Source organism: Pseudopodoces humilis, chromosome 8, assembly GCF_049639895.1.
Source record: "Pseudopodoces humilis isolate 2021_Gansu_Grassland_sample_001 chromosome 8, ASM4963989v1, whole genome shotgun sequence".
NCBI classification, from domain to species: Eukaryota; Metazoa; Chordata; class Aves; order Passeriformes; family Paridae; genus Pseudopodoces; species Pseudopodoces humilis.
The window spans coordinates 15501772-15522388 of NC_142207.1; the positions used below are offsets into that span (position 1 = coordinate 15501772).

The 20617-nt window shown below is 54.7% G+C and overlaps 1 protein-coding gene across 1 annotated transcript; it reads right to left on the bottom strand.

Annotated features, from left to right (window-relative positions):
* LOC102101941 (uncharacterized) lies at nt 1-8709 on the bottom strand. The gene is made up of 3 exons (XM_005519708.2): nt 8274-8709; nt 1205-1365; nt 1-693 (listed from the first exon to the last, which is right to left on the bottom strand). Exons 1-3 carry the CDS (start codon nt 8707-8709, stop codon nt 385-387), a joined length of 906 nt encoding a protein of 301 aa, XP_005519765.2. The 3' UTR covers nt 1-384.
* Between the last annotated feature and the right edge of the window lie 11908 nt (nt 8710-20617).

Genomic DNA, 20617 nt, shown 5'->3' on the forward strand with positions numbered 1-20617 from the left:
AGTAGCAGTGCAGTCAAAGAAGGGTCCAGGTCTCTGTTTTCCAGCTGTGCCAGCAAGCTGCCAGCTATTCAAGTTTGCTTTCCTCACCCTTTTCCCCAGAGACCTGGTAGGACAGCACAGTAGCAGGACAGGAGATTTTCCCGTGCCCTAAGGAAAAGCACAGGCATCCAGATAACAGCTTTATAGGGGAAGCATCTGGGGACTCCTCCAGATACACACAGAGGAATAATTACAAGTTAAATAGGATCCAAACACACATAAGTTAAAGGGTGGCAGGTGCCCTGCAGCCCCCTGCTCCTTCCAGGCACAGTCTGTGTCTGCCAGCAAAGAGACTCCCCCCACAACACAGTCTGGCCCCTCTCCCAAGCTGGCTCCATTCGCCTTTCACAACACAGAGCCAATCTTCCTCTCTGTGGCACCCATCTCGTCCTCCTCTTCTTCCTCGCCCCCCGAGCAAGATGAGTCCGGACCATAGCTCAGCTCGGCGGTGCTGCAGTGCAGGCAGCCCGAGTCAGGGCTGTGCCCCATGAACTCGGGACTTTCAGCAGCTTGTCCCTGGGGCTCGCTGGGCAGCAACTTCTCACAGGTTTTGCTGAGCCCTCGTTGCTTCTCAGCCTCCACCTGAGCCCCCTGCTCCTTGGCCTTGCGACTCCGCTTCCACTTCATGCGGCGGTTCTGGAACCAGATCTTCACCTGCCAAGGGAAAGCCCCCAAGGGAGAGGATGTACCCTGTTCCATCCTGTCCCCACTCACCCCCTCACCTTCCCTGTATGGAGGGTCCCCCCAAAACCTCTTCATTGTGGGGTATCCCATGGTGCTACAAGTATGTGCAAAGAGGCTGAGGCTGTCACAGAGAGAGGAATAATGGGGGCTGCTGCCTTCCCCCATCCAGACTCCAGCCAAGGATATGCACTGGGACACTTCCATTTTAGCCCCACAAAAAGCATGTTGAGGAATGGGAAGGCTCTGAAACCCAAGCTGGGGGTGCCAGGTAAAAAGAGGAGCAGTATTTCTGGGTACCCTTCACAAGAGAAGAGCCTGGAGCCCACCAGGCAGGCCTCTGCAGGAGATGGCCTTGAAGAGGCACTGATGGGAGCAGTGGGGTGTGGAGCTGATGGCATTAGCATTAGCATTGCTCATGACCTTGACTTGCCCCCATGGCAGCTCCATGGTGCTATGCTCCATCCCCCCAGGACCAAGGTACCTGTGTCTCAGTGAGCATCAGCGACGTGGCCACCTCAAAGCGCTTGGGTCTGGACAGATACTTGTTGAGCTTGAACTGGTTCTCCAGCTCCAGGAGCTGCTGGCTGGTGAATGCTGTGCGGGGCCGACGGCATTTCCCCATCAAGCCAGATTGTGGGGCAGCTGTAGAGCAGACAGTGGGTAGGGGTCAGGGGACAGCAGACTGGTAGGGGGACAACCCCCCAGCAAACTCAGGATGAAGGAGGAAGGCAAATGTCTCCATCATCTCCCACCCCAATAATGGCTTTATTGCCCGATAGGAACCAGTGAGATACGTTATCAGGCCTCAGTGTACAACTGGGATCAGTGCTGTGACTGAAATTAATTGTCTTTTTTTATTGCTGGGCCGCACAGGTGGCAGCTCAACGGCCAGGGGCTGCAGCGGGGCTGTCCGTGAGCTCCACTATCTCGCCTGCAGCCCTTGAAGGCAGAGCGGCACTGAATCAGGAGGCACCAGGAACAAAGGGACCTTTGAGAGTCCAGCATGGGGTGGCTGCCGCACTCTGTTTGATCCTTGCTTATCTCCTCTCCACTGGCTTTATTGTCCCCCTGGGGTTCAGCTTTTACGGCTTCTCCCAGCACCACAGTGGCAATCAAACCCAGGGGTTTGCAGCTGGGAATAAAGTGCTGGAGCAGCAGGAAGGGGTTTGGGGGAGAATGGGGGGTGGTGGTGGGCGCTAATGCAAAAGGACCTTGGCACATCCCTGCTGACACATTTTGGGCAACAAGATGGACCATCCTGGCCCTAAAAGTATGTCGTGCTTGGCAAAGGCCACTCCAGCTCACCCACTTTGCTGGGCATGGGGCACCATTCATGTTATCTCCCCCAGATTCCAGCTTTGATCCCAACCTGCCCATCTCCTGAGGTGTCCACCGAACCCTTCACAAACAGTGATGACGCATGAGGCAGGAATTTATGAAAGAGGTATTAACTGATCACAACACAGGTTTGATCCTAAGTACCTGGATGCTGGGTGGGTCAAACAGACAGAACACAGGCTGGGCTAGGGCAAACGCCTCATGGGAGCAGGATAGACACAACCCCTTCTTCTGCCTGTAGCTTCTCAGTGTCAGGACAGACAGTCTGTGGGACCCGCCTTGTAACCACCAGCCAGTTAAAAGAGGGACTGACTGAACATGATGCATTATTTTGCATATGAAACATATCCAAGCCTAAAACCAAATGAGAGGTTCAAAAGATTTCCAAGACACATAGAGATGAAAGATCCAGTCTCAGCTCTGCAGAATTCAGAAGCCATCTGGGCTCTGACTGGCTGTGGATGCTCTGGCTGTACAAATCCTCCATGGAGACAGGATCAAACAGGTCTGCAAAGGCTTCCTCTGGCTAAGGAAAGGAGGTGTTATGGGAGCTAGCATCTGCAGGGATGGGGCAGCCCAAGCTAACACTCTTTGCAGCTCCTTGAGGAGGGAAAGGCCAGAGATGCATCAGAGACAACTGGAGGGGAAATGAATTCCCTCTGTGTTGGTGGGGGGCACAACACAAAGCAGCCCTGGGCAGTGTCTAGCAGCCCAAGGACTCTGGGTCTCAGTGAGCCCCCTTTGCTGACAGAGACAGGAGGGTGGCTGGAGCATCTGGAGCCCGAGTCCCTCCCCGCAATGCAGCTGCACTGTGCGGTTTGGCTGTACCAGGTCAGGGAAGGGCTCCTCTGAGCAGTTCCTCTTTCTGAGCATGGTCTGTAGGGAAAATTTTGGGGAAAGAGAAGAACAAAGGTTGTGCTCTCTCAGCATCCAATAATCCAGGAGTTCTGTGCTTTCTGGAGCTGGAGGGTCTAGGAGTGAAAAGATACCATATTCCCAGCCTCAATTCCCCACTCCAGTGCAGAAAACCCAGGGCTCAGCTCCTAGGGCATTGCATCCTCAGCTCCTAGGGCATTGCATCCTGCTCTAGGGTGCACAGAAATCCTTCAGATAAACCTGAAAGTCTCCTCTGTGCCGCCTCTAGCAAGGTCATATGTGACCAGACTAAAACCAGATGTGGGAAGAGCAGAGGTACAGAAATGCCTCACAGAAGAATCTCAGTCCTAAAAGCAATGCAAGTTTGGTCTGTCCAGCTTCAGAGGAGCCTGTAAGGCAGCTTGCTTTGACAGCACCCTCTTGAGGGACTCACTTTTCCCCAGGTAAGCTGCTGACTGCTTGGGAAAAGAAGAACAGAAAGTTTGTTCAAAAGTAAAATAAATCCAAACAGGATATATCCCAAATAACTACCAATGCAGGGGACTGATTTCTGGAGAATGGTCCTGCTGCCAGCCCCGATTTCCCCTTCTCAGTATGCAATTTAGTTTCAGTGCAGTGTGTCCATTACAAACACCATACAGAGCCTAACTTCCTTGGAAACTCATCCTGCCTCCTCCCTAGTGCTGACAAAAGTACCCCCCCAGTCCTCAAAGCCCTCTGCCACCACCAGTTCAAGCCACCACCAATCCAATGCCCAGCCTACAGAATGTGGCTGGCCATCTAATCTGTGACAATACACCCTTCAGAAGCTGTAAATATCCATCACCACTGCCCCCCACTGTGACTTGTTCAAGATTTGGTCTCCACACCAGGTGGAGTAAGCCCAAGCCAATACAGCTGGCCTTCAGCCACTCACGGCAGCAGGACCTGAATGACCAACATCTCCGGCATCAGCTCTGCTGCTACCTTCCCTAAAGGACTCTAGTTCTTGTGTGGAGACAGTATGATAGAAGAGGATCTGTTGATTCTCACTGGGGAAAGAAAAAAGGAAGGAGGTAGAAGCTGAGACTGAGGGAATGAAGTAGTGGCTGTTGGTAGCTCCAGCCTGTCCTGTCAGTGTGCTTTGCTGAGTCCCATCCCTCCCTGTCCTGTGGCAGGCTGCCACATGGACAAAGAATCCTCTTATGGGGTGGACAGCAAGCATTCTTCCCAGGGCTTACCTTCTCCAGTAAGTGTCACCCAAGCTGTGAACCCACCCCTACCACCATGAGCATCTCAGAAAGAACTACCCTTTGGGAAGGATCTCCATGTTATCTGGCTCCTACCAGAAGACCAGTGACTGCCTCAGCATCACACCTTTGCTTACCAAAGGATTTATTATCTGCTCTGCCATCTTCTCCAGCACTCCATCCAGGATCAGACCTTGTCTCAACATCCCTTCAGCCTGGCAGGGCTTGGACCCCCTGATGGGTGCCTGGCATCTGGCTGCAGTATCAGTAAATAAATTGCTTGGCCTGGGGCCAGGAATGCCCTCCAAGTCTGAGGCCAGGAGCTCTGCAAGGCAGCTGCCTCCTGGATAATTAGATAAAGCTTATAAAGAATTGTTGGTTTATTTGATACAGTTCCGCCTACTTGATAACAAGGGTAATCCTAGGTTGATATTAACTCACTTGTTTTTAATTTGGTTTGTTTAACTATAGTTCACTTTAACTTTGTGGTCTGGCAGATAAAGGAAAGGAAATTAACACCCTGACTGCTTTAGGTGTTTCTCCAGATGTCAGAGCTGGAAAGGAGGGAGGTAGTCTCGTCATCAGGGTCATTACCAGAGGGTTTTTCTGACCTGCCAGCAGCCCTGGCCATTATCTGTGGGGCAGCATGTGCAAGGGCACTTGCTACCTCTGCTAGCCCCTTGCTTGCTCCACCATTAAACCTCGATTGCTGCTTGCCAGCTGTTTCCCAGCCCATATTTCCAGCTGACACCAGACCACTGTGCACCTGGTGAGCCTTGGAAGGCATTGCTTTTTGAATAAGTTTAATAAGACTTATTCTGACAGCTCTCCTAGCCCAGCACAGCCCATCAGTAAGCTCTCTGCCATCATGGGCAGGGTCTGATCTGGGCTCCAGGCCATCAAGTTAGTGAGTGGGTGATGCAAGGAAGTGGTGTGCGAGGAAAGCCATCTAAGCACTGGGTCCCTCAGAGAGGATCCTTCACTCTTCCTGAGAGTCTACAGCTGTATGTCACTGCTCCCCACTTCTACAGCTCTCAGCTGCAGTGGGTCTCTGCACCTGGCTCCCACCTCTGCACGGCATTTCCACACTGACAAACAGGGCAAATAAATCACAGCTCCCAGAAAAACTAACAGGCATGGCACTGCAGTGTCAAATGCTCCCCCTGGGAGGTTCAGGAGGTGCTCAAAGTCCCAGGATAGAGCAGGCTGGGGATAGCGGAACCTGGGCAGGGAGCATCCCTGCTTTCTGCAGCAAGGGCACGCCTGCTCCTGCACCCAGGCCTTCCACAAGCTCTCACTCCGCATTGCAGCAGAGGCAGCCAGGCACCACACGCGGCTCTGCACAGGCAGCAAGCGAGGGAGGCACGGCACCTGCTTGTCTCGCAGCGGGGGCACTGCTCTGAGTGAGCCCAGTACCCAAGCCCAGGCTAGGTTCCTAAGGGTACCAAGTATCTCAGACTGTCTCCCTGGCATCCTATCTCCCCACACACATGTGATAGCAGGGAGATTGTGTGCCACAAATACCACTGAGCTTACAGTTCATGGGCTGTCCTGCTGCTTCCCCCTCCTTGACTGTCCCCAGGAGATCAAACTAGACCACACCTGCAAAACATTGCTACACATGCACCCAAAGAAGGAATTTATCCCAGAATTTAGTCTTGGAATTCCCTTTAAATAAATGTCAAGGGCAATCTTCCCCTGGGATGATCCATAATATGTCCTAGAACGCTTTCAGATTCATCTCTTACAGCCATCGGTCCACTGCTCCTGGGAGAGTTAAACATGACTGGCACTAGCAGCATTAACACTTAAATACCGTCACTCTGGACATGTCAGCCATGAAGGTCCGTCCATCTGTCTGTCTAGGCTGGGTGGTGGGACAGGGACTCCCACAAACTACAGGCATCCCAGGAGCCCTATGCCAACAATGGAAGGCTCCTGCCCAGCCCACCAGCCTCCTCAGAGAGATGAGGAAGGGCTGTGGAGGCAGCACATCCTAGGAAGGTGCCCTTTCCTGTCCCTGCCTACCAACACCACTGTCCCTGTCCCTACAGCATGGCCAGCACACTGGGGCAATATGAGCCCAGACACAGCCATAACATGCAGCTGGAGCCAGTCCTGGTAAGCACAAGGAGAAGGCATGCTGCAAAGGACCCTGATTTCAGAGCTTCAGTGAGCCCACATGAGCAAGGGCTGAAGATGCACTTGAGAACCCTAATGTTACCAATGGACAGAAATAAGGATGTGAAGATGGATAAGGTTCTCTTCTGCACAGCAGAAGAATTGCTGGAGTATTTGACAGGACACTCTGGAGAGAAAGAATACCCACTGCAAAGGGCTCCTCAAAACCGGGAACAAACATGTTTTAGTAAGGACACTGGGGCAGTGGTCACTCTGATTTAAAAATTTACAGTTTTGGCAGCTTTTGCTGCATCCTTGTTACACCTCCACATGTCTACCTTGCTTTAGGATCTCCAGAACCGAGGTAAGTAATACTTGGGTCGGAAACTGATTTTCCTCCCTCTGAGCTTTCATAGGAGCCCTGTTCAGTGTTTCCCACAAGACCCACTGACATTCTGATCCAGTGCATTCTGCAAAGCTCCCTTCACAAGTTGTTCTCATGCCACTAATTTGGCATTTGTTTCCTTTTGGTGAGGTTTTGGATACAACCAGCTGAAGAGCATATCCTGTTTTTGAGAGGAATGGGGCTGATGTATAAATACCTCTATGTTATCCCAGCCAGAAGCTGCGCTCACTGGATCTCACTGCGCTCACAGGATCAGATGCAGTGGAGCATTCCCACTCTGGTGAAACACAACCCTGTATGAAGCTACCAGGATGCTGAGATACACCAACAGATCCAGACCCTTCAAAGATAACATGGCCTCAGCAGAGAGGCAGGAAGATGTAATACATAATAAAGATTTATTTTTTCTTGTCTTAGTGACACGTTTGAAGAGTGCACATAACCCACAGCACTGGAGGCTTATTTACACCTCTAGATTCACAGATGGACCTTTCTTAAGGTCTAGGGAAAGCCAGGTTAAGGGAGACAGCATGGGGGGAAAAAACAGCCTGTTTCCCTGACCAGGTAATAAATGGGATTTTTCAAGTTAATTCTCTATAATTTTTTGCACCGTTATTTATCCAGCCTTTTAAAATTATTATTGTTTTGCAAACGGGCTTCCAGATTTTTAAGACACTACACTCAGCTAACAAATCTGGATGCTCTGATGGGGCTTTATTAACCATTAACGCCCATCTCTGCACTGACCAGCACAGGGCAGGGGACCCTGCCAGGGGTCCCCAACGGGACAAGTGACTTAAGTCAATTCTTGTTCCGTCCGTGCCCTGCAGGACCCTTCACGGCTTGGCCCATCACAGCAGTGCGGGATCCGGTGCCTGCCCGCAGCCCTGGTGGTGCCCCCCAGGAGGGACTGGGGCAGGGCTGGAGCCAAGCACGCTGTGGGGCCGTCCGCTTTCTGCAGCTGCCGCCCGCAATGAACTCACCGGCCCCCGATCGCCACTAGCCAGGAGCCAGGACCCTGCACGGGGGCCGATCCGGTGGGTTCGTACCCAGCCGCACCGGGAGGGATTTATTCGTTTCCCGGTGCAGGTTTTTGCCGCCGTTTCTTTATTTTCGTTTCCTTCCCGCCCCGAAGGAGCCCAACGAGCCCGCGGCGCCGTGCGGGGCCAGCAGCCTGGGTAGCCGCTGGCAGTGCCTCTCGGGGCTGGGCCGGAACACCGGCCCGGCGTAAGGCGAGACTTTGCCCTTCGGATTTGTTCACCAGGGCCTCACAGCCCTCGGAGGTTTCCGGAGGGCGATTCATGTCGTGCCCCCCCCCCCATCCCCCAGCAGTGGGACACCCGCCTCCCAGCCCTGCGGAGCTGGGAAGCGGGTCTGGGTACAGGAAGAGCCACGCATCGGGGGCATCCCGGAGGGCTCAATGTCCCTGCAGGGTCCCGACCCGGACCGCCTCGAAGGGGCCTCAGTCCGGGGTTGTCGAAGGGACCTGCACCCTGATGTGCCGTCGGACGCCCCCGGGGGTTGGAAGGGTCCAGAGCCGTGTTCCGCCTGACGGGAGGGTCAGTCCCCGGGTCACTCACCATTGAAGTCAGAGAGCCTCGGCACCAGCATCCCAGCTCGGATCCAGTGCTCCAGCGGGAAGGAGCCGGCCACGGCCGCCTTCAGGTGCTCTGCGCCGGGCGGCGGCAGGTGAGGGATGCCGGTGTAGGCGAACGCGGGGTGCTGGCCCCCCAGGGTCGGGAGCGGGTACACGGCGGGTGGGTAGAGGGCAGGCAGGGTGCCGAGCCCGGGGCCAGAGAGATGCAGCAAGCCGGGCTTGGGGACGAAGCCGGCCGGGGCGAGGGGCGCAGCGGCCGGGAGCGCCCGCGGTGAGGGGGTGTCGGAGCGCCCGGCCGGCCCGGGGCTCGCCGCGGGGCCCCCGGGGCTCAGCCCCGGAGGGGAGGCGCTCCGAGCCGGCTCTTCGGCCAGGAGCGCTTCGATGCGGAAGTTTTGGGACTTCTCCATGGGCTTGTGCATCGCCCTGCCCCGTGCGGAGCCGTCGAGCCCTCCGGCGCCCCACCGCTCCCTTGGCAGGGCACAGGCCGGCCGGCCAGCCCCGGCACCGGCGGGGCCGCGCCGCGCTCCGCGGGGCTGCCCTCGAGGGCAGCCCTCCTCTCCGCTCCGCCTCCCGGGCACTCGCTCGCCCGACGGCACCGGGGTGGGTTTTAACCCCCTCTCCACCTACCCCAGCTCCCCATTGGCTCCGCTCCGGCCCCCCGCCCTCCCCACAGGCCGCCCACCTCCGGCTTCCGCAGCCCTCGGACACAGCAGTGGGCACACAGCAGCGACCGACCCGAGCTACTCTGCCCCTTCCCCAGCCCCTCCACACCCAGAAGTCCCCCAAGCCGGCAGGATCCACCCAGGGCACTGAGGCCATCGTCCCAAGGCCAGAGTCCCAAGGCAGGGAAGCAAGTCTGTGGTTACAGCGACTGGAGGAGATCTGGAATGACTAGACAGACTTCAGCACACATAGGCAAAGCCCTGCTAAGCTCCAGTGCTGCCCTGGCACCGTGGAGCCCCCCGGCACTTGGAGGGCAGAGTGCTTAGCTGGGAGGGCAGGAGAGGCACCCACTCACCAGCAGGCTCCTCTGCATCCTGTACCTGGGATCACCAGCTGTGCCCAGCTGTGCTGTCTCCCATTGCATCACTGCCATCCAGGAAGACCAGTGGACCTGAGCTGGACACACGCAGGATCACCACCCTCCATCACCTATGTCTGTCCAAGGTACCAACGCAGCAGGCGCATACAGGCAGATTGTTACTCATTTGCCTGGTCTTTCCTTTCCTAGGCAAGATACAGCTTAGAGAATAACAACTGGGACAGATAGAGGAAAGCTTTGGCTTGTCTGGGAATGGTGGTTAGCAGGAGCAGAGCTGGTCCATATCCCCTGGCACTGGCCTTCAGTGAGAGGCAAAGTGCATTCAAGGGCCTTAGGAATCTCTGCCATTAAAGGTCTGCACCTGTGTGTCTCTGATTCCCACTTTTTTGTGTCCTCATGACACAGTGACACAAGCCTCTGCTTTTTAGTGCCATATGGTGGGTCCTGCTCTTTGGAAATTCCCTGTGTTCCTTCTTCCTTCAGCATTTCCAGCACATTCCCTGAGCAAGAGATGGATCCACCCCACTTAATCCTGTGTGCCACAGAGGCAGCAAGCAGCTGCCCAGAGAGGAGAAAGAAGAATGAAGGGAACAGAGAGCACAGTGAAGGTAGGACAATTCTGCTGCAGATCAATAGCCTACATGGGAAGAGGGGAGCCATCACTTCCCTACCTGAGCCCTCAGGACTGATTTCAAGGATTGCAATGGTTTGTTAGCCCTGTACAGGGAATATGCCTTGTGACCTGGAGCAGAGTCTGGGTCACAACAGAGAAATCACGGCTTCAATCACCACCATGGGGGAACAGACAGGCAGGTAGATAGCCCAGGAAAGCCCAGGTAACTCCTGGCAAGCCCTGAGACCACTTGTGACTGTACCCAGTGTATAGCTTAGGCAGTGGAAGCAGGTCTTGAAAGAGGGGTCTGGGTCATAGCTCTTAGTCACAGCCTCATGGAAGTCCCCTACAGTACCCAAGGAAGTTTTCCAAAGACAAGCAACTCCCCCAAGGATCAGCAGCTCACACTAGTGCCTAATTCACTGATGCTAGGGTGATGCAAATACAACCATCCAGGCTGCATCCTTTGAATTGCACAAACAAGAAATCTTTGCTGATAGAGCCATAAAACCTGACTGGTTTCTTTATTGGGAAGTATCTGAATAAAGAAATCTAGAAAAATCATGGAGGGATGATGAGTGGAGATATTCAGACTAGACCCTGAGACCCTACAAGAGGGTTGTCCAGGACCACAGCTACTGGCACACAGCCCATGCTGTGCAGGGCAGAGAGATGGAATCCAGGGCTGTGTGCAGAAGAGCTGGGCTGGGTGGTGGACAGCAGAAGGGGCAGGATGTAAGGCAGTGATAGATGCCAGGGTGCTGATGAGTTCACAGTCTTCAGGGTCATTAATCAGATCAGAGCTGGATTAAGGTGTCCGAGGTCTGATTAGCTTCATTTCCCGCCTCAGGAAGGAGGGAACTCTCTTTCCCATCCATCAGATCCTCCAGTGACAGCTCACCTGGTTGCTAACTAAATCAGAGGACTGTAATAAGTGAATGTGACTGTGGCTTGGCCCCTCACCTCTGCCCAGCATGCTTCCTGCACAGGAGGGTCTAAGGCAACCATAAACATCAGCCACAGGTGGCACACCCCAAGGTACCAACTAGAGAAAGAGCTCATTCCTCCAGTTTGAGGGTTCAGGGCACTATGGACAGAAATTTTCCCAGGAAACCACCCCAGTTCAGGATGAGGTGGAGTTTAAGGGGATATGTTTCCAGTCAGCATCATATTGCTCCCAGTCCCCCCACAGCTTCCCTGTGCTAAAACCTACCTCATCAACATCTCCATTTGTCCTCTGCCTGATGCACCTCATGTACAGTTTGCCCCAAAGGTACCTCCACTTTTAACCACTTGGACTATTTCTGTCCAGAAAGTGCAGAGCAGAGAGAAGTCCATGCTGCCCAGGCAGCAGTAAAGTTCCTAAGCTCCCTACATCTCTGGGGCAGACCCTGATCATAGCATCCCATGCTGGGCAATGGGCATCTCCAGGAGTGTTCACACAGCTCAGAGCTTCCTAGCATTCTTTCACTTGCTGTATTTTGGAGGGAATTTTCTAGATGCCTCATCTGGACATTCAGAACTCAGTCCTCCTTCAGTCAGCTGAAAGAGGCACTCACAGCAGCACCCCTGCAGGTACACATAAGCCCTGCAAAGCATTTTAGTTCTGATGAGGAGGTACACAGCTAGACAGCTGGAGCTCTTTACTGTGTCCACAGCCTCTAGTGAATTGACTCCATTGTGACTCCCATCCATGTAAGGTCAAGCACCAGGAGTAAAAATAGAAGGACAAACCCCCATATTGCCACTAAAAACACCCAGGTCTGGGGTATACAAGTTTTTGGCAGTTCTAGGGTCCCACAACACTACCAACAGCACCTCACATACTTCCCCAGTTTGTTGCCAGTAGTACCTGAGCCCTCAGAAACAAGCTATGGGGATCACAGGTAGTATTTGGGAGCACAGTTCAGTTTTACAGCCCCACTACTTCCTCAGTATCACCTTGGGAAGCAACGTAATGTCCCCCAACAAATCCAACTGCTCCAAGATCAAAGCCAAGGGTGCCGAGGAAAATCCATACCTTGATAAAAAAATTCCCAACTGGGACCAGACTTCCATTTTCCCAGGGGCGAGTCTTCATCCCAGACACAATATATGACATGACCCATGCTGGGATGTCTTGATTTTCACTTAACCTTTCATTTTGGACAATCCTAGACGGACAATTTAGCACCAGGTCCTTCTGTCAGCTTTGGGTTGCCTCCTGCTTCGAGTCAATAGAAGTTACCTTTGACACACAGACTGTGCAGGAATCAGTGCTTAGCCCATCCCAGAGAGGTGACAGAAACTCTGGTTTCTAACCAGGCCATTTAGGCTTTTGGGTGCTGAAAGATCTCCCTGTCTGTCTCCAGGATAGCTGTACCTGTTTGCTAAGCATTAACTACTCACCAGGTCACAGCCCCCAGAGCTTTCCACCTTTAGAAATTACTTCTCAGTAAGAAACCCAAGTGTGTCAACGTTGTTTAAAGCATCTCTGAGGAAGCAGAAATCTTGCTGCTGTGGAATTGGTGCCTCAGGACACCTTGTGCCATTCCAAAGTCTGTAGCCAGCTGGTGGGAAATACAGCCTGGAGTCACCACTAATACTGGAGACAGGATGTGAGCCTACTCAGAAGTGTTTTCAGCTCTTTCCCCATGCGAGAGGCTGTGGGAGCACCCCACTCTCATCCCCGAACAGGCTGAGCCCCTGGTAAGACGTGCTTGGTGCAAGAGCCCCTTTTTGGGTTTTGTTGGAGCCCTGACTATTGCCCACAGCAGGAAGTTGTCCTTGCCCTGCCCCTTACAGCCAGGCCACCCGCTATCTCCAGGGTCTGGGAAGCCACAGGAGGCTGGTGGGGAAGGTAAATAAACTGCCAGCCCAGTGATGATTTGTGGCTAAATGAACAGTCTAAGTTACCTGTGAGCGGCTTGGGGCCATTAGCCAACCAGATAATAGGTTTTAATCAGCCCTGCAGTGGTGGGAGCTGAATCTACCTTGTGTCAGAACTGGCACAGCCAGCCCCGAGGTCCCAGGCTGCTAGGGGGCTGTTCCCTCTGCAGAAACACTGGTAGAGGCATCCACACCACTGCCATGGGAGCAGAGCAGATGTCTGCAGAAACACTCATAGGGCTTCTCATCTGTTTTTAGGGGACTCCCCCTGCTCTGATGGTGACAGCGGACAAGTCAATGAAGCCGCCTCCCTGCCTGCTTCCAAGGTCCTGTGCTCGGTCACTGCCATGCTATGTCCCTGCCTGGATCCCCTCTCACGTGTGTTGGCCTGACCCTGCCCACCTCAGAGACTTCCAAGCCAGCCACAGGATCCTGAGGGTTTCTTCGTCTGGGCACATCAGCTGCTCAGCCCAACAGGTGGGGATCTGTCCTGGAATGTAGAAATCCCCATGCTTCCATCCCCCTGCCCACCGTACCCAACCTCCACCCTCCCTCCGCACAGAGCCCCAGGTACCAGCCCCCAGCGAAGGGGTTAACAGGCAAAGCAAACACGCCTCAGTCCCTCTCAGACAGGCCTCCTGCAGGGATTTCTGGGCAGCTGTTTATTTAGCCAAGCAATTCCTCAAATAAGCAGCCTCATCTCTGATGGGACATGGCAAGGCTGAGCAGAAAAACATGTTAACAGCTCCCACTCTGGAGCAAGGGAACAGCAAGCCAGCACAGGAAGGCTGGCAGGGCAGGGAGGGTGCCTGCCCCAGCAGAAACAGCCAGAGCAGCTCTGGAGTGTCACACCTGATCCCAGCACACTCAAAATCAGCCAGAGGGCTGCAGGGGATGCCCTAGAGCTGTTAGGTTCCTGTGATTCAGCAATGCACTGCAAATGGGTTCAAGTGTGTATTCAGAAGGCTTGTCCCCTTATAAACACATGGGGATGGAGTGACACATCCACACATGGATTGGAGTGACAGGGACACAGCTTGGATCTACTTCTTACAAGGACTCAGACTATATAACTACTACATTTCCAGTCCTGTTAGCCCCTGACCACTGTGACATCTGATCCTGAAACACCATGAGCACACAGCATTCACACAGAGATCTCCTTCATCCTACTGTCCCCAAATGAGGGAACAGCACCTTGGCTCATCTTCAGTGTCTGTCCTCACCCCAGGCCTTGCCTTCTGGGGGGAGAGAGACTAAACAAGCCAGCATCTTCCATAGCTCAGCATCATCCAGGAAAGCAGGGAAGTGACTGTCCCTCCTGCTGCTTCCCCACATCCCCATTTCCACAGCTCTTGCCCAGCACAGCAGTCCAGCACATTGTGTCCAGGCACAGGCAGGCTCGCCTTCCCCCTGGCACCAGGGGGATCCCCCAGCTCTGATTTTTCCTGTCACCTCCACAATCTTCTGTTTTGGCTTCACTGTGTCTTGTCCCAAAACCAGAACTGCTGTCTGTGGGAGAACAGAGCCAGGTTTGGGGTCTGGGGGTGAAGGAGTGAGGGGGAGGAACACCCTCACAGGCACCACTTCTCCCCACAAACACAGCCTCACCTCTTCATTTTTAATGGCCCTTCCATGGAGTCAGCACCTAACCTGCTCACGGGATGACAGGATGAATCAGCTGCTCCTCCCAGGACCTTGGGCTCTAATTAATGTCAGCTCATTAACAAGATAACGGCCATTTATTACCCTGTCTCCCTGGCTGCTGATTAACCCTTTCCCAAGGTGGGGGCAGGGGGTGGTGATGCTATGGGACAGGAATGGTGGGAGAAAGTGACGTCCCTGCAGCAAGACCCAGGGAGGGGGGAGATGAAGGCATAGGCAAACAGGACTGCAAAGGAGCCTGGCTGAGGAGCAGATGGGAAAAGGAGGAGTATCTTTCCCTACTAGTATGGCAAGGTCTCACTGGATAAAAGCCTTGAAGGAACTGCCAATAGTCGTGGACTCCCCTTGCATTGTCACCATCACCTCTAGCACATCCCGTGACTCAGTGTCCCCAAGTGTCCCTACCCCAGCCCACGGGGGACAGTGTGGATGAGACCTAGAGCTCAGCACAAAGGCCCTGCACAACTCTGCTTCTCAGCACGTTTTGATAAGGTGCCACATGGACCCACAGGCAGACCCACCAGTGTCTGTCTCTACCTCCAGAGTTGAAAACAGCCCCAGCTTCATGTCCCCGACTACTGTCTATGCCACAGAGCCATGGGATAGGATAATCTGTCCTGGGGCAAGAGTAAGCTTTTGACATGCCCTTGACCAAGGCCTGGGTACGGAGTGCAGGAGCGAAGGGGCTGGGGTGGGCATGGTGCTGCAGCCCAGCACCAGCCTGGGGGGGCTAATGCACTCAATACATCAATCACGCTGCTCGGCGGCTCCCTATTAGCGGGAGCAGCGGCTGGTTAATCAGGCTGAGGGCCTCGGCTCGTTAAGCTGACACCTTCGTTGTGAGAGTGAGACATGGGGGCAAGCAAGGTGCCACTTATTTATTTTCTTCTTTCCCAGGGAATATATTAAACAAATTAAATTCCTGGAGTGTTGGGTCAGCACAGCCGGCTCTGTGCCTGTCCCAGCTCCATCTAGCTCAGCCGTGGGGAGGGGACTGTGCTGCCCAGCCTGCAGCAAACCCAGGCACTGCTGCAGGGCCCTGGCTCTTCCATGCCTCCCCAGCTCTCTGCAGTAAGACACAGCTCTCTTACTCCCCCTATTTCCCCTGTTTCACTCCCTGGGCTGTGCTGCAGTCGTGATGCTTGGCAGTGCTAAGGATGGTTGGGATGGCAGATCTTGCAGGAAATGCAGTCCATGATTTCATATGGAAAGTCCCCCAGGAACTCACCTGCTGTTCCTGAATGGGCTTCCTTGGCCCCACAGGAAATGGACCTGTGACATAGCCCTGGCTGCTTTCAGGACAGCTCATAATGCTCCCTGCTCCACGTAGAGCCAGGGGCTGTTTCAGCCACAGCACCAAGACTTCTTTCCACTCTGGTACTGGGGACATCTGGGCTAGTGGCAGGTTGACACTGGAAGGTCTCTCTGCAAGAGGAGGAAAACTAGGAGGGAGTGCACTTGTTCTGTAGAATAAATCTCCATCACAGGACTGTAGGAGCTGGGCATTTAGAAAAAATAACACTGTGTGTCCCAAGAACAGCCTTATGCCACGAGCATTAACCTCATTGGTGTTGGCCTTAAATTATACAAAGACATGAGAACAAGAGCCTTTGCTGAAGCAATCCCCTACACTGGGCCCTTTGCCTGCTTCAGCATCAGTCACCCCTTCACAATCAAGTGCTGTCCCTGCTCAAATTCCCTGAGGTTTGGGAGGCTGTTTCCTTTCTGCTGGGCTGCTCTGCTCCATCCCAGCACCAGCTGTGCTTCAGCCCTGCTCCAGGTCTAGTTCGGTGACAGGGATGGATGGAAAACTCACAGCAAATTAGTCATTAGTCCCTGGAGTTGTTTATTTATTGACCATTTGCAACTCTTCCCTCCATCACCACCTTTTCCCTCCCTATTTTTCTAGCAAAGTCAATGGCAGCCTGTCCTGCTCCTCTGTCTCACCCCATCCCATCTCTTACATTGGTCCCTTTCACCTGACCTCAGTCCTTCAAGTGCCTCTTCATTTCAGGAATGGACCCATCTTTTGCTGGTGGAAGGGTGACTCCCTGGAGGTTAGTGAAGAATTAGAAATAATTTAATTTACCTCCCTGTTTGGGTGCTTTGATGAGCTGAAAAGCCCCTTGTCAGGAAGCAAATCCATCTTCCTCCAGCCTTACATCAAATTTCATTCACTAATTAGAAACTCCTGCCCTAGACCATGCTGCCCCCACCCCAGCCACCCCTTCTCCCCACCAGCACCATTATGAAAATAAATTGTTCCATTAGCTGCATTGTTGTGGCTGTGGGGCCCAGCGCTGGGAGTTATTAGAGCAGGAGGGAGGGCGTTGGATTAAGACAAATGATTTATTACAGAAAAGGACCCTGATTAGATTCTTACTCATCCGCAGCGTGTGGCTGCATACTCACACACCCCCACCCAGTGCCCCTGTGACACCACACTCGTGGAAGTCAGTGCTGGACGGCGGTGACGTTTCTCCTGGGGCTGTACCCTGCTCACTGCTCTCACAGCGCTCGGAGTCCCCCATCTCCTGCTGGGACATGAGGTAGCAATTGATGCCAGCTGCCCCCTGCATTGTCCCCAGCTGCCCCTGCCTGCCTCTCACTTCTTTGGAGGGTGGGGACCACCAGCATCACCCCCAGCTCTGTCAATTCTGCAGCAGGGACCCGCTGTGGGTACTGAGTGTGCCCCGGTCACTGGGGAGGGGGGAAGGGGAGGGAAAGGGTGACTTTGTCGTGTCAGCTCTGTAGCCCACACTGCGGGGGCGGGAGCTAAGGGTGCCCCAGCAGCAGGAGGGTTGGCAGGGTTCACCCTGTGTGCTGGGAGAGGTTGTCAGGCCCCTCCATGGGTCCAGAGTACTCTCTGCACCTGGCAGATGTGGGGTGGGCATGGCTGCAGGGGTGGGTATGGCTGCAGGGGTAGGCACTGCCACGGTCTGCCAATGTCCTGTTGTCCTCACACTGCCTTGCTGTCACTATAGGCCAATTGCATGTACAGCTTATTCCTGGAGGGGACAGAGATCAGGGACAAAGCCACATGTGAGTGCTCCTGGGACATAAAGGATACAAGCTAAAAAAAAAGTAATTTGTGGCACTGGATGGCGATTCTGAGAGCTGGTGGGTGTCCAGTGCAGTGGTGGGCAGGTGTCTGTCCAGGGGACAAAGCTGTGTGTAGGGGACAGGATGCGTGCATCTGTCTATCTGTCCACGGTGTTCATACAGGCACAGCAGGCTCTGGTTGACACCCAGAGGCTGTTGCCTGCTAAAACACCTCCATCCCTGCCCGGGAGAAGCTGCCACGAGCAGGCAGAGGGGCTCTGCAGCATCTGTAGTGGGGGGGATGTTCCCGACGTCCCTCTCACCCAGGTGCCACGGTTGAGAGAGGGGCAAGAGGTGGAGGGCTCGGGACAGAGGGGGAGGTAGAGGAGGAATTTGGGGTGCAGGGTGGGCTCAGCAGCTGCCCCCGGGGCTCCGTGGGCTCGGGGACATTGCATTGGGACATTCCTCCTCCCCCCGTAACAGGGCTGCAGAGAGCGGGGTCCTGCCCCCGCTCCCGGAGCAGCAGCGCTCCGAAAAGCCATCAGGTTTAATTACGCTAATGCAAGTGAGAGCTGGTAGCGGCTCCCTCCTCGGGCACCTGCCGGCGGGCAGCGGGCAGGGCTGAGCCGGGCTGGGCAGCCCCTCCGGGGATTTTTGGCCAGCAGCTATGGGTCGGTCAGCCCTCGCTGGGAGGAGGGTCCCTGCAACTTGCTCTACCGATGTCCGCAGGCACGGATACTTTGGGCGACACCCCAGTCACGTCACAGCCCGGGCCGTGGGGACCTGGCTGGAGCTCAGGGACGCTGGGGACATGCCACCACCATCATGCCCGGAGACACTGTCCCCCTGCAGGGCAGGTTTGGCTGGGAGGCCGGTAGGATCCCACCCCGCTGTCGTCCTTGTGCCACAAACAGGGGCTTCTTTCAAGAGGCTCCGCTCCCACTCCCCAAGCCCCAGTGCTCCCCTGCCCCTCCGTTGCCGGGACCCCAGCACCCAGCAGGTCAGCTGGGAGCCGGGAACGAGCTTGGCTGGCGCTGCCACGGCAGAAGGCCGTGGGGCAGGGGACAGACGGGAGAGGCGGGGACGGGGACCATGTCCCCCCCTTGTTAACAGCGCCGGACCCTGTAGCCTTTTCAAGGCTCTGAATAGGGGGTGGTACCTCTCTTCTGCTGAATTAGAGGCCGGGAGTTGTTGGAGCTGGTTTAACACGCTAAGACAGGGTTGGAAGGATGGGGGCGGGGACGTGCTACCCCAGATGGGAACATGTTGGGGGGTGTCTCCTGTCGCCACATGCCCTTCCTCTCCCTCCCACCCACCATTTATATGGTAATGAGGACAAATTGATGGAGAGACATCCATTGTGGGACCCTCCAGCCCGGCCCTTCTGCCGGCCACCCACTAGCATCCCCATCCATCACCGCCCAGCTGGGACGCTGCTGGGACCACCCCTCGCCTGGCACTGGCACGCTGGGAGATGGGACTGCTTCACTTGCTCACGGGCAGTGGGGCAGCTCCCAGGCTGGTTCTCCTGGGGCTGAGGCAGAAGATGACACCCAGGCAAGGAAGAGACCCCCATAAGTCCTGTCTGTCAGGTTGACATCATTTTGTCCTCAACATTCTTTTCATGTGCGGTTATGGACCTGTGGGGGAGTTAACGGAGCTTCAGAAAGACCCTAGCATCTTCTGGGTGTTTTCCCTTCCCCTCACTGCCCTGAAGCCAGCTCAGAGCCAGGCCCTCCCTGCTTTCCCTCCCTCCATCCCAAAGCAGCTGCCATACACCCTGCAGCATCCTTCTAATAGGGCAAAGAATTCTTGCCCCACATTCACTGATTCCTTAAAAACCTGGACCTGGAGATGATTTCCCCCAGCGGGCACCCCAAAGAGCATATAATCTCTTTATGCATCCTCTGCCTCTGGCTCCCCCTGCCTGCGACAACAGCCTGATTGAAATTTCACTCCATAAAGCACTTCTCGAAAGCCTGACCCTGTGGCCCCCTGGGGACCAATTTGTCCTTCTCTGTAATAAGAACCTAATTAAATTAGCTGTGCCGCCTTGCAGAGCGCTTAAATTAGCCCGGTGATGAGGGCCCTCGCTGACAGCCTGCTGCCGAATTGCTTCACACTTGCCAGGCTGTGGGGTCCGAGGAAAGCCCTGGGGAGATCCTGATCCCAGCATGGCCCAGGAGACCATGGCAGGGCAGCTTGGAGATGGGGCAGGGTGTGTACAGAGAGCTGTGTGGGTGGGAGAGGGATGGGGAGGCTGGATGGGGTGCTGGCTGGTGGACTTTCCTTCTGCTGGCATGGGGATGGGGTAGAGGGGTGCGAGAGGGCTGACAAGGGGTGAGGGACAGCACTGATTAACACTGGTGACACTGGAAACCTGTCTGCAGGATACAGGCTCCATCTTAGCAGGTGTTACGGTGATTGGGGGTTGTACAGAAGGATGGACAGGCACTGAAGAGGTGAATCCAGACTGGGATGGGGAGGTATCCCTGGCAGTCCCACAGTGGCTGTCCTACTACATCCTGTCCCATTTGCCCTAGTTTCCAGGTGGCTGTAATGACAGTTTGGTCCTGTAGACTGGGTCAATCCCACAGCCCCCAGTTGCCCACCTCCCCTGGGTACAGATTAACTAGTGAGAGAGATGTCATCCTTCCCAGTGGAAGGCACTGGGGTGACCAAATCTTGCTCCTAGAGAAGCACATGATGCTCTCTAGCGCTGCCTGCCCCTTAGCAGTGGGTGCAGTAAGCACCCCTGATCCCTGGCTACCCTCCCTGCACCAGAATTCAGAGCTCCCACCAGGGAGACAATGGATTTATTCGGCTGTGTCCCCAACCAGGAGAGGTACATCCAGTGAAGAGACAAAAATACACCTGTCATTGGCCACACTTGCGCTCCCTCACTTCATCCTGGACAACAATCACCAGAAAAGCTGTGCTTTAAAACAATCTTTAAATAATTTCTGCTTTTTGTTTTTTTTTTTTTTAAAAAAGAAATTCGTCCCCCGCCCCCCACCCAGCCAAACGATTTCCCACCCCCACCCTGCATTTTCCACTCACCCTGGATGTGCCCACGCTGCCTCCCATTTATGGTACA